The sequence below is a fragment of the Ovis canadensis genome, chromosome 13 (assembly GCF_042477335.2).
Source record: "Ovis canadensis isolate MfBH-ARS-UI-01 breed Bighorn chromosome 13, ARS-UI_OviCan_v2, whole genome shotgun sequence".
Taxonomy (NCBI): Eukaryota; Metazoa; Chordata; class Mammalia; order Artiodactyla; family Bovidae; genus Ovis; species Ovis canadensis.
This window is the reverse complement of record NC_091257.1, coordinates 69,116,941-69,139,233: the sequence shown is the minus strand read 5'-3', so window position 1 is coordinate 69,139,233 and position 22,293 is coordinate 69,116,941. Positions and strand designations below refer to the sequence as shown.

Here is a 22,293-nt window from a genome sequence, read left to right as displayed (position 1 = left end):
CTGGCGATTCTGCCGCGCTGCATTGTGGGGCGCGTAGTGCCCAGCTCTCCGCTCGCGGAGTGGGCCGGGCCAGCGGGAAGGGCGGACGGGCGGGGTTTTGGAGCGCGGGCAGTTAGTTCCAGTGTCTAGGCGAAACCAGGCCTCGGGAGGCGGGTTGGTTTGCGGGGCGCCGCACGGATTCGCATCCCAGGTCAGAGCAGCACACGTGTTCTTTCGCTGCCCGCCTGGGAGGGATGGAGATGGCCCAGAGAACCGAGGGTGGGAGCCTCAGGGGTGGGAGGTTCCGAGCCGCCCAGGCTGGGGGTGGAGGGGGGGGGTGGGTTGGTGCGGAGGTGGCGCTGCTGGGAACTGGCTCCTCTGCTGTGGCGGAGGTCAATGCAGTGTTGTTGCGGTTGGAGCACGTGGAACTGCACCTCCGTCTCTTCTGTTGCCTCTCCAGGAGCTCGGTGGAGCTGTGTGGGGCGGGAGAACAGGGCAGGGAGGACACCTCTGTGAGCCCCTTGTGATGGGATGTCACAGGCTCACCTTCGGACCTGTCCGCGGGAGGCACTGCCTGCGGGAACTGATGAAGTGGCCTGGCACTCGGGAAAAGCTCACTAGACACAGGCTTGTCATTTCCGTCTCTGCTGTAGGATCTCGCGTGGAGAGAGGCTCCATGTCCCCGCAGTGCAGGCTGGCATCACTTGCCTGAAGCCGCTGAGACTCTGAGATGTTCAGAGGAGGTTTTGTCTCGCAGACTCACACAGCCTGCACTTCAGCCAACCTCTGTGTGACCCCAAGAGTAGACCAGTATGCCCAAGATAACCCTGAAAGGTGTGACAGTGGACTTCCCTTTCCAGCCGTACAAATGCCAAGAGGAGTACATGAGCAAAGTTTTGGAGTGTCTGCAGAAGGTGAGGCTGCAGACTGAGGGGCTTGTACCTGGGGATGGGTCAGCGTTGGTAGAGCCTCTGCAAAGACCTAAGGTATCAGTACATACACCTTCCTGTTAACTCCGGCCAGGTCCTACTGGTAATGCTGCCCTTATGGATGTGGGCCTTAGCCATAAATAGGGCTCATGTTTTAGGTGGGGTAGGAGAGATGCTGAACAAATAAATCAAAAAAAGGTAATTCTAGATGGTGATGAGTGCTATAAAGAAAGGCATAAGGTGGTAGGCTTAAGAGCACCTGGGGGAACCTCACTGAGAAGGTGGTGTGTGAGCTGAGGCCCAGCGATGAGAAGCAGCCAGCCATCTGAGGATCTGGAGGACGTATTTCCACACAGAGGGGCAGCTGGTACCCAGCCCTCATCTGGGGAGATCATGAAACCTCATGGGGTGCAGCTAGTGTCTTGCTGGGTTTCTGGGCATGCCCTCTTGTCTCTGCCCAAGCCCCCAGCACCCAAGGGCTGCATCTGCAGCTGGGCACGTTGTGTATGCCCAGGCTCCCCACTCAGGCTCCCAGCTGAGAGCTATGTAGGCCATCAGATCTCATCAAGATTGTGTAAATGCTTGGATCCAGAATTGTAGAATGGAACTCCTATTTTGAGGCTTGATACCTAATTAGTCATCTTCCTATTTATAGCATGTTAGAAGATACTGTGGTGTTTTGGGTAATGCTCTGCAAATTGTTTGCTAACGTGTACTGACCTAACCTCCAGCTTTTGGTTTGGGAGTGGAAAGGTCCTGTGGAATTTTATGCCCTCTGCTGGCTGCTGGGCTAGTCTCAGGTGGGCTGTGTGGCCTGCGGTGCCTGCCTCCTGCTCCTCCCTGACCCTTGTTCCACCCCATTCAGAAAGTGAACGGCATTCTGGAGAGCCCCACAGGCACAGGGAAGACACTGTGCCTTCTCTGCAGCACACTGGCCTGGCGAGAGCACCTCCGAGACGCGGTCTCTGCCCGCAGGATCGCTGAGAGGGCGTCAGGGGAGCTCTTCCCCGACCGCACCTTGGCGTCCTGGGGGAATGCCATCCCGGAAGGAGATGTCCCAGGTGATGCTCCCTCTGCCCCACTCCTGGCCTCCTGGGGGGTTGTGTAGCTGCCACGCCATTTCTCATTGTCCTAGCTGTAAACCTAGGGTCATAGCCTTACAAACAAATGAGGACTCTGCAGAGACCCACTGCTCTGCTTCTTGGTCACGGGTTCAGGCACCTGATGCTTAGCTGTCTGTGGGTGGACTTAGCTGAGTGCCTGTAGCCGTGACTTGTCCTTCCTTGTGCTGGGCAGCCTGCTACACGGACATCCCGAAGATCATCTATGCTTCCAGAACTCACTCACAGCTCACGCAGGTCATCAGCGAGCTCCGAAACACTTCCTACCGGTGGGTCGGGGGGGTGGTCTGCCAGGACTCCACCCTGGGACACCCTTACTGGGCTAGAACCCTGAGCTCCTTGTGGATGAGATGTCAGCTGTAGGTGTGGGTGGGGCAGCAGAGGTGGGGCTCTGCCCTATGTCGGAGCTCCCAGTGCTTCTGCAAGAGGGCTGTGTCCCCTTTTTCCAGTCTCCCATGAGAGGAGCGTGGAGGTGGAGGGGCCTTCCAGAGGCCTGCCGTCATTTCTCAGCCTTGCCTCCTCACTCGCCCTGGACCCTGACTCAGGCTGGGCTAAGCTGCAGGGAAAGCCCCTCTCAGTCCCGGGCCAGATTTCCGCCCTGCCTGCCCTCTCTGGTTGTCTGGGTGGGTGAGCCAAGCTTCCCAGTATAACTCATGGCTCTTGTCGCTGGATGGCACTGGGGCCCCCGCTCTGTCTTCTGCCAGGCCCCGCGTGTGTGTGCTGGGCTCCCGGGAGCAGCTGTGTATCCACCCTGAGGTGAAGAAGCAGGAGAGTAACCACATGCAGGTGCGTTCCCGTCCCTGCCTGTCTGCTGGGGTTCTGTTGCTGCTGCTTTGTGAGAGCTGCCCAGGCTTTAGGGCCTCAGCTGTGCCCCTGGGAGATGGGGTAGGGGAGCAGGGTGAAGAACTGGTGGGGTGCCTGACTGGTGGCAAGGGGAGGGCAGGGTGCAGTTGTCACACTAGCCCAGGCCTCGTGTCCCCCCAGGTCCACTTGTGCCGCAGGAAGGTAGCAGGTCGTTCTTGTCACTTCTACAACAATGTGGAAGGTGAGGGGGCTCATGGCGGCCCCTCCGCCCCTCAGTGAGCATGCTGCAGGGCGTGGACTGTGGGTGCCTCCGAGGGTCGGGCTTGGCGGCCTTCTATACGCGGGGGCGCCTGGGCTCTGTTTCATGACATTGGCGAAGGCGCTCACACGGGCTGAGGGACTGGGGTTTTCGGGAGGGTCCCTGCCATGCCCAGTAGGGGAGGTCCCCTGGGCCTAAACTGTCCCTTCTAGGAGTCTGGAATTGAGGTGCCTGTCAGGTAGGCATGCCAGTGTGGGCAGCCCCCAGGACAGTTTAGGTACTGGGTCTCGAGAGCATTTCTCTTGGGGTCTCAGCCACCTTCCACAGCAGCTTGTGGGTCAGCTTGCTCCCTCTGCTGGACCAGCCCTCACCTGCAGCGTCCCTCACCTGCAGCGTCCCTCACCTGCAGCGTCCCTCACCTCACCTGGAGGGACCTTGAGGAGGGAGGGGCCAGGAGGCCAGGGTGGGGTGGGGAGCTGGGGGGAGCTTTTGGCCTACAGAGGAGGTACCTTCGGAGCTGGTGCCTGCTGGTCCCTGGGCTGCAGACCCCCCACTGCCCTCAGCCTCCTCCCCTGGGTCTCCCATTGGTGCTCAGCCTCGGCCTGTGGCTGCCTTCTGAAGCACAGAGCAGGGCTCCCTCAGGACTTGCTTGAAGCTTGGTGCCCTCCCCAGGGGCTGCCTGGAGTCATTCCATCTCGGGTGACCCCTGTGGTCCAGGGGGACTCAGTGGACCTGAGAGCCTGTGTTCACTCCCACCGTGTCCCCAGAGAAGAGCCTGGAGCAGGAGCTGGCCACTCCCATCCTGGACATCGAGGACTTGGTTAGGAGCGGGACCAAGCACAAGTAAGCTCCCCTCTCGGCTGCCGCAGGCTGGGCTCCCTCCACGTGCGGAGGCACACCCATTTCTTTCCTTTTGAAATCATGAAACTAACGTTGTTCGGTATGAAAGTACATGGCAGTTGTGAGAACTGTGAAGTAAGAAGTGAGATCCTTCTTCCTGGCCCCCAGCCCCCCTCTACTCCCCAGGCATTGAGCTTATCTTCCACTTGGTGTGCCCCCACCCCCGACATCTGCTGCAACTTCATGGATTCAGGGCTCTGGTTGTGGGGGCAGAGGCCTGGCTATCCCCTTTCCTCCCACCTCATCCACCTGCCCAGGAGTGGGCCTGGGGCTTTTGTAGATTTTACACAAGTGAGTGGTCCACTCACACGGTTGAGGACGGATGTATGAGGGGTGGCAAGCCTCGCTGCCCGTTCAGTGCCCCAGCACCTCCTCCCCTCCAGGCTGTGCCCCTACTACCTGTCTCGGAACCTGAAGCAGCAGGCAGACATAATCTTCATGCCCTACAACTACCTGTTGGATGCCAAGGTGAGGCCTCAGCCTGTGCAGCTGACAGTGCCTGATGGCAAGAAGGTCCCAGGCTCAGAGGTGCCAGTGAAGGAGTCCTTACTGGTCCTGGTTCCAGTATTAGACCCTTGCTGGGAGCTGTAGGCTGGCACCAGGGGACCAGCCTCCCTCATCAGCACAGCTTGGGGGGTGGCGGGAGTGAGGGGCTGCCCGGGATTGGTGTCCTCCCGCTGGACACCACAGGGCAGCCCGGGCATATCAGCCCCAGCCCAACGTCCCACTCTTGCTGTAGAGTCGTCGTGCACACAGCATCGACCTGAAGGGGACGGTCGTGATCTTCGATGAAGCTCACAATGTGGTAAGTGTCTGCGGGCCTCCCAACATCCCCTTCCTCACACAGAACAGCTGGGCCGTCCTGTCCAGACCCCTGTGCCCCACTATCAGGACCAAGCAAATGAGCAAGGCGGGCTTCCAGCCTGTGCCCGCTATTTCCACACAAGACCCCAGACTCCTCCTGCCATCTTATCTTTCTCTTCCCTTTGTCCCTGTTGGCTGCCTCCGTCACCTGCTTGCTCCGCCCCACCTGTTCTGCGGCCTCTGCCGGGGCCCAGGGACCATGTCTCCAGGAGTGGTGGGCCCTGACCGGGGTGCTGGAGGAAGACCACTTGGGGAGCCTGGCATCCTGGGACAGAGGTGGTCACCCTCAGTCCCACTTGATTCCAGGCAGTTGTTGCCATGGGGACAGTGGACCCAGTGGGCTGGTTTTGACTCTAGAGTAGTTAGAAGCCAGAGTTTAATGGGAAATTTATTAATAATGGCAACTCAAACAAAATAGTTTTTCAACACTGTCTGGACCAGACGTCACCTCTGGGCCAGTTTGAGAGCTGGCCTTGAGATCATAGTGTGGGGCTTGGGGGGCTCTCACTTTATCTTCCTTTTGCCCCCCGCCCCACGTCTGCCTCCTGGAGCCCCATGACAGGTGGACTTGGGCTCACAGGAGAAGATGTGCGAGGAGGCCGCGTCCTTCGACTTGACGCCCCACGACGTGGCCTCGGGGCTGGACGTGATTGACCAGGTGTTGGAGGAGCAGACCAAAGTGGCGCAGCAGGCCGAGCTCCACCCGGAGTTCAGTGCAGACTCCGCCGGGTCAGGTGAGCTCGCAGTGGGGACCACAGGCGGGACGGGGGCCAGTCTGCCCAGCACCCTTCTTTCCGTTCGGCTTCTGGAAACATCAGTTTGTCTGTCTGTGTAAGTAGCTTCTCAGCCTCACAGACTAGGGGGCTGGGTAGCCCAACGAGTCAGCACTTCCTCAAGTCCTTTCTACCATCTTCCTGGGGCGTGGGTCTACTTCTGAGTAGACGTGAAAACCAGGGGTGTTAGCTGTAGGGATGTTCAGTAACAACCTGCGAGCATTGTGTGTGTGAAATGTTCTCTTCTTGGAGTCCTCACCCCCTTTTTCTGTCTGATCAGGGTGTGCGTAGAGGTCTTGGTGGACGTGGTTAGCGTGTGTGTGTGGTTAGTGTGTGGATTCTGCATGACCTTTGGTAGTTAGTAATCCACGTTTTGCTCACCCGGACCACTTGGTAGCAAGGGTTTCACTGTTGAGTTGTGGTGGGTTTGTGGCATTCACACCTGCCCTGTGGGCATCTTCCACATCCCACTGTGTCCTCACACAAGCTGCAGCAGGGTGTTAATAGCCCTCACTTCCCAGTCCCTTGCAGGGACTGGGATATGTGGACAGACTCCAGAGGGAGCAGAGGCCCCTTCTCCCACCAGGCTGCCTGCTTCTGCCCGTGAGGGTCTCGGATTCTCTCTTGTTGTGCTCACAGGTTGTGTTGGGGGGAGGGTGGGTTTGTAAACGGCTTTGTGTGTTTAACACAGTTCTCAGACATGTCAGCTTCAGGACCCTTTAGGTTCTTAAACTTGCAGTTCTGGAAATTTACTAAGCTTTGTTTTCATAAGTTACATCTACAGATAGTTAATTGTGTTAGAGGTGGAAACTAAGAAACTAAATAACAAATTATTCTGTGTTACTCCATGTTTTGTGTCAGTTTCCCAGGGCTGCCCTAACTAAGTGCTATACCCGGGCAGTGCTGGGGTCAGGTGTCAGCCGGGCGGCTCCTTCTGCGATTCCTGGAGCATGCGCCCCAGCTCTGGTAGCTGCTGGCAGACCTGGGCTTGTAGACGCATCACTACAGTCTGGCTCCATCTTCACACCATGTCCTCCCTCCTTGGGACATCAGTCACCAGGTGAATGCCCGGCCCAGTCCACTAGGACCTCATCCTTACTGACTGTGTCAGCAGATAACGTCACGTTCACAGGGATCAGGGTTTAGGATTTGAACATAACTTTCTGGAGGGCACAGTTCAATCCAGAACATGTTAACTTAAGTAGCCTTTTTTAATATAAGGTAATTGAATCTTGTAACGTGATAGCACACGTCACAGCTGTGTTCATTTCCCAGTGCTCCTGAAGGAAATACCCAGATGTGGCTTGAAGCAGCACATGTGTTCTTTCATGGCCCCCAGAAGCCGGGGAAGGTCTTCAGCACCGGCTCCACTGGAGGCTGTGGAGGAAGCTCTGTCTCCTGGCCTTTCCCAGCTTCTCAGGGCAGTGCCCCATCTTCTCTGACCCTTTGACCACCTTCCATCCTGCTTAGGGTCCCCAGACAATCCAGGGTGATCTCCCCATCTCCAGGTCTCAGCATCATGGCGCCTCCAAGTCCCTTTGCCACAGAGCTGACTTAGTCAGTGAAGAGTAGCCCCTGCTCGCAACAACTAGAAAAAACCTGCAAGCAACAAAGACACAGCACAGCACAAAAATAAATAAGAAAGAAACCAAAAATATTTCATGAACAGGAGGAATTTTTTGCAAATAATATATCTGATGAGGTGTTTGTACCTAAAGTATAGAAGAAACTCTTAACAAAAAGACCGCCCAACCCAGTTTTAAAATGGGCAGAAGATATAAACAGACACAGATGGTCCATATGCTCACGAAAAATGGAGCCCATTGGTCGTCAGGGAAATGCAGATCAGAACCATGATTGTTGTGTGTCTCTGGGTCCCTCCGAAGGTGGCCCCCTGCCCCCACGCAGCTCAGGCTGCTGCTTCTTGTCCAACTGGGACAGCGCGGGTTTCAGGGCCAGCTCTCTTCTGTGGCATTCTGCCCTCCATGCCAGCATCCTGGCTCCTGAGGGCAGCCGGTGGAACTGGAGGTAGGTAGATTTGTGGATGTGCACTTTTCCCTCCCCAGGGCTGAACTTGGAGCTGGAAGACCTTGCCAAGCTGAAGAGTAAGTGCCCCTCTTCTCCTGCCTGTGCCCTGGACCCCCACAGCCCCAACCTGATAGCCCCTTCCTGCCACAGTGATTCTGCTTCGCCTGGAGGGGGCCATCGATGCTGTGGAGCTGCCTGGAGGCAACAGTGGTGTCACCAAGCCTGGGAGGTGAGGGCCAGAGTGGGCAGGTATGCGGGGAATGTCTTGAGTCACAGTGCAGGGAGTCTCCCCATCCTAGAGGCCCTGGAGTGGCTGCCAGCATCTCGTTTGGTCCTTGAGAAAGTTGGGACCACTCGCTCCTCTGGTCCAGCCCTCTGTCTGCAGTTGCCTTTTAGAATGAAGCACCGCCTTCTGTTGTGAGGAAGAGCAGGTGTAACTCCTGGCATGCTGCCAGCTGTGCCAGCTCAGGATGCGGGCCCTGAGCCCCGCCTGCTCAGACTCTCTAAGGGCCCAGTTGCTCCCCACATGGCCCAGGTGTCTCCTAGGCTCGCACATTCACAGGTTTCCTCAGCAGTTTCCACTACCCACCTCCTGCCGACTCTTTTTCCAGAACTGTTCCCTGGATGCCCTGCCCAGAGCCTCCACTCCAGAGAGGCCTCCATCTGAGACATGAGCCCCAAGCCCAGGTCTTTCTCTGGGTGTGCAGGTCTCAAGCAGACTGCTTTCCTCCCCTTGGGGGCTTTTGAGGGGAGAGGCCACTCCCCTCCAGCTTTGGGCCTCCCTGGAGGCTCAGAGCTTGTTTGCATGTGAAGGAAACTTAAAATGCCTTAATGGCTGTCAGGTTCCCAAAGTGCAGCCAAGCCATCTCTTTCTTGTAGCTACATCTTTGAGCTGTTTGCTGAGGCCCAGATCACGTTTCAGACCAAGGGCTGCATCCTTGACTCCCTGGACCAGCTCATCCAACACCTGGCAGGACGTGAGTCCCGGCCACACACTGGGGCCGCCCCTTCCTCTGGCCCACTGACTGCTTTCTGATTGGGAGGCTGAGTCCATAGCGTGTTTGATGGCATGTGTCCCATAAAGAGCAGTCTTCCTGGTCAGCCCCTTTCAGGAAGGAGCATTGAGGGGCTGGGTGGCCAATGAACTGTGGGCCCCACCACTCTCTTCTCCAAACCTCCGTGCTGTTTCCACCCAGAGGGTTCCCCAGGACCACTCCCCATTGGTCTCCCTGGGGGCACCCAGCCTTGCCATGCTCTTGGGCCCTGGGCAACCCCAGCAGCCTCTGTGCTTGTCCTGCTGACCCAAAGGAGACCCCCTGGGAAGAGGGGAGAACTGTCTTCTGAGGGTACGCCCCTCACCGACTCCGCTGCCCCCACAGGTGCCGGGCTGTTCACCAACACGGCGGGCCTGCAGAAGCTGGCGGACATCATCCAGGTAGGGACTGACTCCCGCCAGCAGGTGGCGCCTCTTCTCCCGGATGGAAGGTGGGGGCTTCCATCTGTGGGCTGCTGGTGGTGCTAGACTGGCGGCAGGGCCAGCTGCCCCAGCACATGCTTCAGGTCAGCCCCACAATGTGGGGTTCCTCTCACTCTGGGCACCTGCTTCAGGCCTTGAGGATGGGACCAGGTGGGCAGTGGGTCCCCCGGATTTTCAGACAGGCCTGGCCAGCTGTTGGCTCTTCTCGTTTCTTGCTGACACAGCTCTTCAGGGGAAAGTTAATGATAAGTGGATCCCAGAGTAGGGGGGGAAGAGGGGCACTCTGTGCCCTGTGCCCTGTTATTGCTGGGCCAGCCTCACCCAGAGGGTGTCCAGTCATGGATGGGGTGAGTGTGTCCAGGTGACGCCTGTGAGCATTGGTGGGGCTTAGGGCTGGTGTTGGAATCAGTGGTGGGTTGCACATCCCTGGGCCAGGCCAGCCTCACTCTGGGCTTTGGGATCTTCTTGGAGGTGGGGCAGCCGAGGCCCTCTTGGCCCCGTGGAGACCCCACCTTCCCTAGGCTATCACATGCTTCAGGGCTGCTGGTGTCCCCACCTCCTGCCCCTGACGTGCCATCCTCCTCAGGCTCAGCTGAGGCACTTCCTCCACTCAAGTGGGCAAGCTAGGGCCTGTCTTCTGTTAGCTGGGTGGCTCAGGGCCTTTGTTCCTCCTCTCTGGGCCTTTCAGCAGAGGCCCCTCCATGGCCACTGCTCCTTGGGACATGGGCACCAGAGGCCCTGTGTGGCGTGTGTGTGGCTGCCCATGCCGCAAGGGCTCACAGTGGGGGGGTCCCTAGCTGCGAATGGGCTCAGTGGGCTTGAGGCCCTGGGTCACCTGCCCGGCAGCGCCTGTCACTATCACCCCACCTTGTCCCTCTCCCCAGCCCTTGCTGTGTTTCCAAGGCCACATGCCCTCTTCCGCTCTACTGCATGGGTGGCATCCGTGGGGCTCCTGGCCGCACCCACAGGTGCTCGTCATATTGGGATGTGAGATGAGTAACTGCTGGGTCAGACTTCCTCCAGCTGGAGGGGACAGGACGTGCCAGCGAAAGAGAATGGCCTACAGGCAGTTCAGGCAGCAGAGGACGCTGAGTCACTTGCGGGGGCCACTTAGAGCAGCTGCCAAAGGAGATTCCAAAGCCATGGGCTTAGTGGTGTTTGGGCTCCAGAGAGTCTGGGGCAGGGAGGAACCCACTCCATAAAAGGGTATCCGGGGAGGGGTGGGGCTGCACAGGCCTGGAACCCAGGGCCCTGTGAGGAGGGGCAGGAGGGATGGGCAGAGCGTGCCACGAAGGAGGATCTGCTTGGAAGGGCAGGGCCACGGCCCTGCAGTCGGGACTTGGGACTCCTGGAGACCCAGCAGGCGTGATGGGTCACCCCACAGATGGTGGAGGCCTTGGACGCCCGCTACCCTGGCACGGAAGTGCCACGAGGAAGCAGGCAGAGCCCAGGCCTGAAGGACCACACTCTAGAGTGTCATTCTCTGTGAGCCTGGCTGCCTTTCCAGCCCCATTCTTGCCTCACAGACGGGACAGAGCCCCCAGGGTGGAGTGCCAAGCTGCCAGCGGGCTGGTGCTGGAGCCCAGCCATGGGGGAGCCGCACTTGGCCCTTCCCCCGACCCGTGTCTACGCCACTCAGCACAGGGCGACCGCAATGGGGTCTGAAACTTCTCCCATCCCTTGAAGTGTGGGAGCTGCTCTGGGGCCACGGCATGGGTTTGCAAAGGAAGCCATGGCCCCAAAATGGCCTTACCTGCCACCGTGGCCTCCGCCCTGGGATGGAGTCATGTGTGTGGACCTGTCCTTGCAGGGAGATACTTGGGTAAATTACTAGGCCAGGTGTTTTGCCATCTGGACGATGGAAAAGCTTCTTAAAGCTCCTCTTGCCCTTGGTGCTTACTCCTCATAGGCTGCACTGTGCCCACGAACCGTGCTCCTGGGGTCTCACACAGGGCCGCAGGGTGCCTGCTGCTCCTCCTGGCCCTGTGCCCACGTCTCCTGGGTCCTGCAGGAGTTTGCCGCAAACAGGGTGCTGACCCATTTGTAGGAAGGTGTGGTGGATAAAGCTTCTGCCTCCAGCCGCTGGTGGTGCTGGCCTCCTGTTCTCATAGGTACCGGGTAGAAGTCGAGGTTCTGTGGTCAGTGTCCAGCCCAGCGTGAGGCCCCTGGGGGTGCGAGGCTGTGGAACACACTGTCCCTTCTACATGTGTCTTGGCCTTGTCTCTCTGTCGGCTTCTTCCTTTTCTGTAAGAGCCTCTTGAGCCTTGGCCATGACTCTTGGACCTTCGGGCTGTCTGGGGGCAAGCCGGGGCTCTGTGATGTCCAGAGGGCTGCCTGAGGCTCAGTCTCTGCTCTCCAGGGCGGCTGTACCATCTGTTCTGGAGAAAGTGACATCTGTGTCTTACATATTTCCAATGTTAAATACTTTTGTTGCTGTTGAGAAAGGGATCGTTTTAATGCACTGGTGCTTGTGTGTGGAAACCTATTGACTTGTATCTGTTGGTCTTGTGTGAAGCTGTCTCACTAAGTTTTCTTTTCATTCAAAATGTTTGTTATTCTGTTTCCTGGGTTTTCTAAGTGGACAGTCATGTTGTTTGTAATGTTTAGTGTTCTGTACTTTTTGCCCCAGTATTTATCCCTGCTGTTGTTTTTTCTTGGCTTGTTGCGTTCACCAAGAGTATAATTCCGCTTGTTTTACTTAGGGATTAATTTCATCCTTTTAGTTCTTGAGTAAACTGAGATTTGCCCTGGCCCTGAGCCAGCCCTGGTGGGGAGGGGGAGGCGAGCTGCTGACCTGGGCCTGGTGCCCATGAGAGGTGTGGACTGGCGGCCAAGGAGGGGCCAGCAGGACCGCTGCATCGCACGGGGCAGCTCTCTCCCCTCAGCCTCTTGGCTTGGAGGCAGTGGCAGGTGACGACCATGCCCTGAGTGCCTGTCTCTCCTGCGTGGGAGCAGCATGTCAGGAGAGGCAGTCTCAGGTGTGTCCTGCTCACCTCATCCCTCATCTCTGCCTTCCAGATTGTGTTCAGCGTGGACTCTGCCGAAGGTGACCCTGTTCCCATGGTGGGGCTGGCGTCTCAGTCCTACAAGGTGGGGCTGCCTCCAGGGTGGGGCTCCTGGGTGGGATCTCAGTCCTACCAGGTGGGGCTGCCTCCAGGATGGGCTCCTGAGCGGGGCCTGGGACACACATGCACTCCTGGGACACCTGTCCACTCCACCCCTCCAGGTGCACATCCACCTGGATGCGGGTCACCGGAGGACAGCTCAGCAGTCAGATGTCTGGAACACCACGGCAGCCAGAAAGCCAGGTACGGCTCCTCGTGGGCAGGGACATGCTCCCCCTGAACTGGGGTGGCGCCTTGTCCAGCTGTGGGCTCCCGGCCGCCTGTTAGTCCAGCCACCCACCTGTCTTCTGAGAGTCTGAATAGAGAAGCCAGGATGCCCCAAGGCTGGGCTCCTGGTCCCCAGCATCCTCCGTGGTCACTCCTGTCATAGCTGGGGCGGGCTGGCCTGGGACAGTATGGGCCCTGGTCCGCTTCCACCCTCTCCACTGAGGGCAGGTCCCATCCTAAAGGTTGGAAGAGCCTTCTCTGGTTCACTTCTGGAAGTGTCACTGCTGGCCTGTGATGTGGCTGTGATCCCAGAGTCGCAGTGCCAGCATCCGCGTTTGCTGTTCCCATCTCGGTCTGTGGAGCACGGAGGGCAGGCAGGCATGTCTGTCCCACAGGCATCTGTACTGGCTTCCTGCCTCTGGGAGCTGTGGGCCCAAGCCCCTCCTTCTTCTGCAGTCCCACCTGGTGTAGGGAGGGGACTGGCTCTTCATGCCCCGAGCCACAGGGACCTCTGGGGTTGGAGTGGGCTGATCTCTTTGGAAGTGACCTCAGAGCCCTCCTCTGACTCCGGGGTGCTGAGGAGCTTCTCCAGTGTGCTTGCTGTTCCTGGGCTCCCGAGGAAGCACTCAGCCCCAGGCCCATCTCCTGACTCAGCCAGGCCCCTGGGCAGACTTGCCCACCCGGGTCTCAGGGCCCAGCGCCACGTGTTGGGGAGGCTGGTCACTGTGTGGCTGGCAGCTGGGCCTCATGTGCGTCCCCTGCAGGGAAGGTGCTGAGCTACTGGTGCTTCAGCCCTGGGCACAGCATGCGTGAGCTGGTCCGCCAGGGTGTCCGCACCCTCATCCTCACCAGTGGCACGCTGGCCCCCATGGCCTCCTTCAGCCTGGAGATGCAGATGTAAGGGCAGGTCCTTGTGTCCCCCAGGGGTGGGGGTGGCCGTCCTGAAGCCAGTCCCCTGCCCTGGGCTGCAGGGTGCTGGGGTTCAGGATTTCACAGGGGCCATCCCCTGCCTCCCTCCAGCCCTTTCCCAGTCTGCCTGGAGAACCCCCACGTCATCAGCCAGCACCAGATCTGGGTGGGGGTCATCCCCAAAGGCCCCGATGGAGCCCAGCTGAGCTCTGCCTTCGACAGACGGTAGGGGACCTGGTGGACCAGCTGGGCAAGGGGGGCAGTGAGTACTGGCCCCTCATGGCAGCAGCCCCCTGGTTCTCTGCAGGTTTTCTGATGAGTGCCTGTCCTCCCTGGGGAAGGTGCTGAGTGAGTGCATGGGTGCCCCCCCAACTCCTTGTCCTGCCTGGTCTTCTGGGGGTGGTGGGTGGAGGGGCTCTCTCGACACCTGTCCCGCTGACCCAGGCCATGGCACTTGCAGGCAACATCTCCCGCGTGGTCCCGCATGGGCTCCTGGTCTTCTTCCCTTCCTACCCGGTCATGGAGAAAAGCCTGGAGTTCTGGCGGGTGCGTCCCCCCTCCAGTGTTCTCTGGGACGGGTGTGGAGGGAAAGCCCAAACGGCCAAGAGTCTGTAGGAGGGCCAGGTGCACACCTTATCTGAGAAGTCTCCTCCCGTAGGCCCATGACTTCACCAGGAAGCTGGAGGTCCGGAAGCCCCTGTTCGTGGAACCAAGGAGCAAAGGAGGCTTCTCGGAGGTCCGGGTCCCAGGCCTCCCACCCCCGGCTGCCCTGGGCTCAGGCCACCCTCAGGCCCTGCGTGGCTGAGGTCCTGTTGGCCTTTTAGGAAGTTTGGGCTCAGGGATGACAGCAGCAGACCCCACCCCACCCCTCTTGCTCTAGCCCCAGACTGTATTTTCTAGGAACGGTGAGCAGGTGCTGGGTGCCAGTCCAGGTTGGCCTGGAAGCTGTGCCGTGAAGGAGCTGCTTGGGCCTGCCGGCCTGCCTCCAGGCTTGGGTGCTTTGTCTCGGAGGGTGATTCCTGGGGCTTGCTCAAGGAGGTGGAGGGGTCAGGGGCCGGGCTTGGCTGACCAGTCTCCCCTTCCAGGTAATGGAGGCTTTCTATGCCAGAGTTGCTGCCCCCGAGTCCAGTGGGGCCATCTTCCTGGCTGTGTGCCGGGGGAAGGTGAGGCCTCAGAGGACTGGGTCCCACACTCCTGCCCTTCCTCCCCACCTTAACCCTGTGCCCAAGGGGACTGAGGGCTCTTGACCTGGGGCTGCACCATGGGCAGGAAAGGCTGGTCACTTCCCTCAAGCCCCAGGTCCAGCAGATATGGGAAGCTGTGGTCCTTTTGGTTTTAGGGGGTGGGCCCTGGGGTCCTGGAGTGGGCAGGAAGGACATAGGAGGTTCTGGGAATGAGGACATGGTCATGGGGTCCTGGGACTCCAGATCCAGCCTGGTTCAAGGTTGGAGGGTTCTTCACCCTGCTCATGCCGGAGGCCTGTGGCCATGAGGGTTCAGGCACAGGGGGACCCTTAGGGAAGGTCCTGGGCTTGATGGAGACAGACAGGGGCAAAAAGTACCTGCTGCCCTCCAGGCTAGTGAGGGACTGGACTTCGCAGACATGAATGGCCGTGGAGTGATCGTCACAGGCCTCCCGTACCCACCCCGCATGGACCCCAGGGTTCTCCTTAAGATGCAGTTCCTGGATGAGATGAAGGCCCAGAGCGGGGCTGGGGGCCAGGTGAGCGGTGGAGCTGGGTGGGGCTGGGGACCATGTGAGGGGCGGGGCTGGGAGTGGGCTGGTAGTGCTCCAGCTGACATGACGGAGCCCCTCCCCGCCCCCCCTCAGTTCCTCTCTGGGCACGACTGGTACCGGCAGCAGGCATCCAGGGCTGTGAACCAGGCCATCGGGCGGGTGATCCGGCATCGCCACGACTATGGGGCCGTCTTTCTCTGTGACCACAGGTGCAGCCCCTCCCACCAAGCTTTGGAGCCAGAGCCCCCACCCCCAACACCGGCTCTTCCCTCTGGCGAGTCTGCCAGAGGGGTGGGCGGTGGGGATGTGGGGTTCCTAGACTGAGGCCCCACCACCCTGCAGGTTTGCCCATGCAGACACCAGAGCCCAGCTGCCCTCCTGGGTGCGCCCCCACGTCAAGGTGTATGATAGCTTTGGCCATGTCATCCGAGACGTGGCCCAGTTCTTCCGTGTGGCCCAGAAGACTGTGAGTCCCAGCACCAGTTGGATGTGCCCTCATGCCCACCCGGGGGATGGGCCGGTTGTGACCCCTGACCACCTGTGACTGTCTAGATGCCTGAGCCAGCCCCTTGGGCTGCTGCCCCAGGTCTGGGCGAAGGAGAAGGCATTGTGTCAGTGTCCGTGTCACCAGGCCCCCTCCCCACCAGGAAGGCCACAAGTCTGGACGTGCATGTCCCCAGTCTGAGGCAGCGACACATGGGTGTGTGTAACGGGGTGGCACAGCCGGGTGGGGCCCACAGGGTGGAGGGCGGGCCGCCTCCAGCAGGCGGGTGACATGCTGGGACTGATGACCCGAGTGCCTGGTGGGCATTGGTGGACTTGGCTGCCCACGTGCAATCCTGCAGGCTCGCCAGTCACCAAGGATACTGAGGGCAGCCTGTGTGTGGAGTACGAGCAGGAGCCCGTCCGTGCCCAGCGGAGGCCTGCGGGGCTGCTGGCTGCCCTGGAACACAATGAGCAACTGGCTGAGGGGCCTGGCAACGAGGCCCTCCCTGCAGAGGAGGAGGTGAGGGGCTGGGCGCTCTGGAGAGGACGTGGATGGCTTGGCCCCTGGTTCTGTGCAGGGGGGCTGAGGGTGCCCTGCTGCTCAGAGCAATGTCAGTGCTCTGGGGCCCTGAGACCTGGGTCAGACACAGCTGTGTCGCCCTCAGGCCTGTGGCTGCTCCACCCTGTTGGGCCCTCGTGAGAAGAGGCCAGCGGAGGAGCAGCGTGGCAGGAGGAGGAAAGTCAGGCTGGTCGGCAGTCCGGTATGTGACCCTTTGGCAGACGCGGGGTTCTGGAGGGAGCCTCTGGCTGTGTGGCTCTGAATGGTGCAAATGGTGCACTGGCCTGACTTGTCTGTCCTTGCTGGGGGGCGGGCTCTGGAGTGGCTGGGGCCCAGGGAAGGAAGTTAGGCAGGCCTGAGGTTGGGTGCAGGGGTGCATGGGGGCGACAGACCCGTGGCGTGCACTGCACTCACCTCCTATCCCACCTGCTCTGACCCCATCCCAATTCTCCTGTAAGAATATCTCGATCTCCACTCAGCTCTCTGAAGCAGCTCAGAGGCCTGTGTGCCCTTCACTGCCAGTTTCATGTCTCCTCCCAGGGTCCCTGGGCAACACCCCCCCCCCCCCCCCTCCACTCAGGGCACTCCCACCACACTTTGGAGTCCTGCAGACTTGTCAGATTCAGGCTTTTCATTTTGCATTTGTTTTGGGTAGTGTGGTGAAGTCCACACAGGCCCATGGGCTCGTTTCTTCCCAGAAGGTTCCGTCTTCCCCGCTGGGCAGGAGCCAGGCCTGGCCCTTTGGCAGGTTTGAGGTGGCACCTATAATTGGGCTGTCTCCCCTGGGCTGGGCTGGGCTGGGCTGGGCTGGGCACGAGCGTGTAGGCTGACGTGCCTGCGTGTGAGGAGTGTGGTGTTCCCAGCCTCGGATAAAAGCAGTTAAGAGCAGCTGAGTTAAGTCCCAGAAGCTCCGGAAAGCCCCAGATGCCACTGCCTCTGTCCATTTTCCTTGATTCTGGGAAGAGCCGGGCGGTGCCCAGGGGACTGACACTGAGGGGGTGGCCTGGGTGCCAGGAGCCTGGGACTCTGCAGGCAGAGCTAGGGGACAGCCTGGGAGCCTAGATGGTCCTGGTTGAGGGTCTGGGGTCAGTACTGGGGTGTGTGGCGGAAGTGGGGCACAGGAATGTTGGACGTCTGGCACATCGAGAAGTGTCCCTTGCTGTGAGCGGATGGTCCAAGCCAGGAGTGCCCACTGCAGCGGCCCCTGCTGTGGGTGCTGGGAGCTCAGCAGAGGAGCAGGGACTGCCAGCCAAGAGGGCGAGCCTGTGCTGTCCCTCCGCCGTGCTTGGCAGGCCTGACCACCTCGGCTGAAGCCAACCTTACTTGCTGGCCCCTCCTGGCTACCTTTGGTGATCCCAGCTGGGCCAGGCCAGCCAGGCATCCTCCCTGGCAGCCCCAACAGCAGCTCGCTGTCCCTGTGGATGGGAAGGGTCCGCACCACCTGACAGGTGCTGGGCATTTGTGCGCAGGAGATCCCGGCAGCCAGCACGGACACGGGCAGGGCCAAGCTGTTCATGGTGGCTGTGAAGCAGGCACTGAGCCAGGCCAGCTTCGACACCTTCACCCAGGCTCTGCGGGACTACAAGAGCTCCGATGACCTTGAGGCCCTGGTTGCTCGCCTCAGCCCCCTCTTTGCTGAGGACCCCAAGAAGCACAGCCTGCTCCAAGGTGCCTTGGCTTGCACAGGCTGCCCACTGAGGGTCCTGCCCTGGAGGTTGTGCTGAAGCTGTGGGGTGGGGGCCACCAGGGTCTGCGGTTGACCTGCTCCCTGGAAGAGATGCAGGTGGCCCCCCAGTGGTGGCTGCAGCTCTGGGGACCCGCAGGCCCAGAGCCCCACCCCTCCCCTCCCCACAGGCTTCTATCAGTTCGTGCGGCCCCACCACAAGCAGCAGTTTGAGGAGGTCTGCCTCCAATTGACGGGTCAAGGCTGCAGCTCCCCGCACAAGCACGGCCATTCTCAGAGGCAGGGGGCACAACCGGCCCTGGACTCCAGTGGTGAGCTGTCCTCTGCCTGGGTGGGACCCTCAGACTCAGGTCCTAGAGGAGAGTTGGTGCCTGGCTCTTGAGCTGGGTCCTCACGTGGCCCAGCCTCCCTGTTCCTGAAGTCCAGACAGGTGACCCCACTGCAGGGGCCATGGGCCCTTGGAGCACACATGGCACAGGCCTCATGGAGCCTGGGTCTGGGGAGTCCTGGCCTCATGGAGCCTGGGTCTGGGGAGTCCTGGAGACCCATCTTCCCTGTCTCTACCTGGAGGGGCCCTGCACATCCAGAGCCTGGGAGCTGCTCTCCCCATGTAAGGAAGTGCCCACCTCTGGACAAGATTTCCCCCAGGATAGTCGTCACGGGGCCCTGGGATCAAAGATTCCAGCCTGAGTCACCTTCTGCACACCCCGCCCTGTGCCTGCCCCCCAGGAAAGAAGCCCCACCCTTCCCGGCTGTTCTAGTGACCTGAGAAGAGTTTGAGGCCAGGTCTCCCCTTGAAATAGACCTTGTCCATCCTGGGGCACCCCTGAACCCTCAGGGACCAATGGGACGGCTGCTTGTCTCTCTCGTTTCTTCAGGAAGGAAGGAGTCTGACCCCAAGCTGACTGTGTCCCAGGGTGCAACCAGGCAACTGGACTCTCGCGAGCAGCTGAACCAGGGCCGGCCCCACCTGGCCTCTGGGCCACTCCCCGCAGGTACTGATCTGAAGAGGTCTCAGGTTAGAGTCAGGAGCAGCAGGAAGACCCTGGGGAGAAGTCGCCAGGGGCCACTATGGCTCTGATCTCCAGAGCAGGGCAGGTTGGTGTGAGTTCCTAGGAAACTGCTGGACTGAAACACGTCACTGTCCCATCAGGAGACCCCAGCTGCCCACTGCACAAGGGATCTAGAGCCCCTGGAGCTGAGAAGCAGCACCCGTCTGCTGTGAGTGCCTACCTTGCTGATGCCCGCCGCGCCCTGGGGGCTGCTGGTTACAGCCAGCTTCTGACAGCACTGACCACGTATAAGCAGGATGATGACTTTGAGAAGGTGGTGGCTGTGGTGGCTGCACTCACCACCGAGAAGCCTGAGGACCTGCCCCTGCTACAGAGCAAGTGCCTAGAGTGGGGGTGGGTAGGGGCAGGCAGCAGGGCTGGCAGCAGAACCAGCCTGAGCCATGCTCTCTGCAGGGTTTGGCATGTTCGTGCGGCCACACCACAAACAGCGCTTCCGACAGATGTGTGTGGACCTAAGTGGCCCAGGCACCCAGGCTCCAGGACCCCAGGAAGGGGGCCCTGCCATGCCCTCTGACCCTGTCCGCGAGGCCCCCAGTCCAGGTAGGGCCACCTGTCTGGTGCTCCTGCTGCCCTGTCATCCAGTCCCCCTCAACCCTCGCAGGTGGGCAGGTGGGCAGCAGGGAGGCGCCAGGCACCCTCAGACTTGCCTCATCCTGTCTCTAGGCCTCAGGAAGACCCAGAGCAAGATCTCGTCCTTCCTTATGCAGAGGACGGCTGAGGACACAGGGGCTCCTGGTTCGCCCCTCAGTTTTCCCCGCGGGCAGGCGCAGTTGGAGTGGGGTAGGTCTCCTGGGAGGAGCTACAGGGACTGTTGGGAGTGGGGGCTGGGATGCAGCAGGCCCATGGCATTCACATCGGACCCCTTGCAGCGGGAGTGGCATGTGCAGGCTGCAGGGCAGAGGATGTGGTCTTCTTCAAGTGCCCCTCCTGTGACTTCCTCCGCTGCCAGGCCTGCTGGCGACAGCACCTCCAGGTTGGTAGCCAGTCCCCGTGGACACGGTGGTGACCCTGTGGACACGGCCAGCAGGGGTTGCCCCCCATAGTGGGGCTGAAGGGTGGGTGGTAGGGGGTTCCTGGCAGTGTGTCCAGCCCTTCATCTCCACAGGTCTCTAGGAAGTGCCCTGGCTGCCGTGCTGCCACCAGAAAGCAGACCCTTGCACAGGTCTTCTGGCCAGAGCCCCAGTGAACATGGAGCCCCTCTGGGCACTCTGCGGACACTGAGGCTGCCCCTCCTGGGGCACTGCCTGGACACTTGCCTGTTGGCTGGGGGTGGGCCAAAGAGCCTGCCTGACGGGGAGGCCAGTCCAGTGTCTGTGTGATGCCCCTGAGATGGCAGTGGGATCCTGGTCCCTGTGAGAGGCCTTGAGGTCACCTTGGGGTCTGGAGTGGGTCCACTGGAAGGTGCTTGCCCAGAACTTGAATGGCTGCCAGCCTCTGGTCAGAGCCCCCATAGGAAGGAAGGGAGCCCTGCCCCTCCTGGGGGCTGCCCTCGGCGGACCCGCTGTTCACTAAGTGACAGAAATGTAATAAAGCTGCTGGTACTGCTGGACGTGTCTGCATGTCCTGGGCTGATTGGAGGGGTGAGGGTGCCAGGGAGGATGGGGGTATCTAGACAGTCTCCCTTTCACGTTTTGTCCAAAGGGGAAGCCGTTGCCCCTTCCACCCCGCAGTTGCCAGGCCTGGTAACGGCGTCAGGCCCTGCCCTTTGCCATTTGTGCTGGGGGCCGTCACAGGACCACCCTGGCACTGGATCTGGAGGGAGGAGTCAAAGTCTAGGTCCCTAGGTCGCCGACCCCTCCTCCTCGGCGGGCGGGGCTCCGCGGGGCGGGGCCAGACCGACCCTTATAGGACGCGGCCAGAGGCAGCTGCAGCTCCATAGAGACCATGAGAGCTCCGCCGTGGCCGGTGACTGCCCTGCTGCTTGCGCTCGCGGCGCGCGGGGCGGCAGCAAGCGTGCCCACCTACCCGTGGAGGGACGCAGAGACGGGGGAGTGGCTGGTGTGTGACCAGTGTCCCCCGGGCACCTTTGTGCAACGGCCTTGCGGCCGGGACAGCCCCACGACGTGCGGTGCCTGCCCGCCGCGCCACTACACACAATTTTGGAACTACCTGGAGCGCTGCCGCTACTGCAACGTCATCTGCGGGGAGCGTGAGGAGGAGGCGCGGCCGTGCGGGGCCACCCACAACCGCGCCTGCCGCTGTCGGTCCGGTTTCTTCGAGCACGCCGGCTTCTGCCTGGAGCACGCGTCCTGCCCGCCCGGCGCCGGCGTGGCCGCTCCCGGTGGGTAAGGGGAGGGGCGAGGAGGACCCTCCGCCGAATAGGGACCCCTCGACTCTCCTGACCGCTGCCTCCCCGTCTCATCCCTAGGTACCCCCAGCCAGAACACGCAGTGCCAGCCGTGCCCCCCGGGCACCTTCTCCACCAGCAGCTCGAGCTCGGAGCGGTGCCAGCCACACCGCAACTGCACGGCCCTGGGCCTGGCTGTCAATGTGCCTGGCTCCGCGTTCCACGACGCCCTGTGCACCAACTGCACGAGCTTCCAGCTCGGCCTGCTGGAGCCAGGGGCGCCGGGTGAGCAGGGGGTGGGGTGGGGGTGCTCAGGGCTTATTAGCTGGTTCCTGGGAAAGGCTTCCGGAAGTGCGGTGGAGGCGGACCAGGAGACTATTTGGCTGAGGGTTTCAGCACTGGTGGGTGATGCCATTTCCCGCCGGCATTGGGAAACAGGCTTCGAGGGCTTAACGGTTCGCGGGAGGGCACGGCAGCGAGAGTGGCGAGCCTCCTTCGCGTCGCATCCCATTCTCAGCGTCAGCCCACGAGCCGCACTCCTTGCTCGTCGTTTACCGCGGTCGCCCCAGACCCTCCGGCACGGCTCTCGCCTTGGCCTTCATGAGCGTGCAGAGACCCCCTCCACTGTCCTGTCCTCCTGGGGCGCTGGCACCTGACTGGGCACCCCCTCACACCGCCTTCCCGCAGGGACTGAGGAGTGTGAGCACGCCGTGGTCGACTTCGTGGCTTTCCAGGACATCTCCCTCAAGAGACTGCAGCGGCTGCAGCAGGCGCTCGTGGATCCCGGGACGCAGAGACCGCCGCCGCCGCTGAGGGAGGGCCGCGCGGCGCTGCAGCGGAGGCTGTGGCAGCAGCTCATGGAGCTCCGCGAAGCGCGGCCTGGGGCGCTGGGGGTACGGCTGCTGCAGGCACTGCGCGCGGCCAGACTGCCTGGGCTGGAGCGCAGCATCCGCGAACACTTCCTTCCGGCGCAGTGAGCACCCTTCCTGGTATTTATTCACTCCAGTCCGAGCTCCTCGTGCTGCACCAAAGGAGGCCTCGGAACCGGCCCCTTCGGCGCTAAGGTTATTTTTCATAAAGCAGATTGGTAAA

General features: G+C 60.8%; 2 protein-coding genes across 9 annotated transcripts in view; both read left to right on the top strand.

Moving 5' to 3' along the window:
* The window catches only part of RTEL1 (regulator of telomere elongation helicase 1), a 20,716-nt gene extending 253 nt beyond the window's left edge, over positions 1-20,463 (top strand). Inside the window, exons 1-36 of one of the 8 annotated variants that reach the window (XM_069546615.1) lie at positions 79-258; positions 633-893; positions 1,774-1,969; positions 2,205-2,298; positions 2,734-2,815; positions 3,014-3,074; positions 3,860-3,935; positions 4,376-4,460; positions 4,732-4,797; positions 5,437-5,590; positions 7,696-7,734; positions 7,808-7,886; positions 8,537-8,634; positions 9,037-9,092; positions 12,153-12,224; positions 12,361-12,442; positions 13,231-13,363; positions 13,487-13,600; positions 13,683-13,723; positions 13,836-13,921; positions 14,034-14,111; positions 14,461-14,538; positions 14,951-15,097; positions 15,206-15,321; positions 15,455-15,578; positions 15,665-15,812; positions 15,958-16,118; positions 16,264-16,359; positions 17,627-17,825; positions 18,012-18,152; positions 18,720-18,836; positions 18,995-19,228; positions 19,308-19,454; positions 19,578-19,694; positions 19,784-19,887; positions 20,020-20,463. In XM_069546615.1, the coding sequence (XP_069402716.1) occupies positions 792-893; positions 1,774-1,969; positions 2,205-2,298; positions 2,734-2,815; positions 3,014-3,074; positions 3,860-3,935; positions 4,376-4,460; positions 4,732-4,797; positions 5,437-5,590; positions 7,696-7,734; positions 7,808-7,886; positions 8,537-8,634; positions 9,037-9,092; positions 12,153-12,224; positions 12,361-12,442; positions 13,231-13,363; positions 13,487-13,600; positions 13,683-13,723; positions 13,836-13,921; positions 14,034-14,111; positions 14,461-14,538; positions 14,951-15,097; positions 15,206-15,321; positions 15,455-15,578; positions 15,665-15,812; positions 15,958-16,118; positions 16,264-16,359; positions 17,627-17,825; positions 18,012-18,152; positions 18,720-18,836; positions 18,995-19,228; positions 19,308-19,454; positions 19,578-19,694; positions 19,784-19,887; positions 20,020-20,100 (3,804 nt within the window). In that variant the 5' untranslated portion in view covers positions 79-258; positions 633-791 and the 3' untranslated portion in view covers positions 20,101-20,463. Of the gene's footprint in view, positions 1-78; positions 259-632; positions 894-1,773; positions 1,970-2,204; positions 2,299-2,733; positions 2,816-3,013; positions 3,075-3,859; positions 3,936-4,375; positions 4,461-4,731; positions 4,798-5,436; positions 5,591-7,695; positions 7,735-7,807; positions 7,887-8,536; positions 8,635-9,036; positions 9,093-12,152; positions 12,225-12,360; positions 12,443-13,230; positions 13,364-13,486; positions 13,601-13,682; positions 13,724-13,835; positions 13,922-14,033; positions 14,112-14,460; positions 14,539-14,950; positions 15,098-15,205; positions 15,322-15,454; positions 15,579-15,664; positions 15,813-15,957; positions 16,119-16,263; positions 16,360-17,626; positions 17,826-18,011; positions 18,153-18,719; positions 18,837-18,994; positions 19,229-19,307; positions 19,455-19,577; positions 19,695-19,783; positions 19,888-20,019 lie in introns of those variants that run through there. The other 7 variants (XM_069546614.1, XR_011247946.1, XM_069546613.1 and 4 more) reach the window with 7 other exon arrangements.
* On the top strand, positions 20,463-22,293 carry TNFRSF6B (TNF receptor superfamily member 6b). The gene is made up of 3 exons (XM_069546619.1): positions 20,463-21,195; positions 21,283-21,486; positions 21,889-22,293. Exons 1-3 carry the CDS (start codon positions 20,799-20,801, stop codon positions 22,176-22,178), a joined length of 891 nt encoding a protein of 296 aa, XP_069402720.1. The 5' UTR covers positions 20,463-20,798; the 3' UTR covers positions 22,179-22,293.

Bases quoted from the DNA above. Each gene is read 5' to 3' on its own strand.
- TNFRSF6B (XM_069546619.1), top strand. From the start codon at position 20,799: ATGAGAGCTCCGCCGTGGCCGGTGACTGCCCTGCTGCTTGCGCTCGCG. The intron at 21,196-21,282 runs GTGGGTAAGGGG...TCTCATCCCTAG, and splicing joins CGCCGGCGTGGCCGCTCCCG to GTACCCCCAGCCAGAACACG. The intron at 21,487-21,888 runs GTGAGCAGGGGG...GCCTTCCCGCAG, and splicing joins GCTGGAGCCAGGGGCGCCGG to GGACTGAGGAGTGTGAGCAC.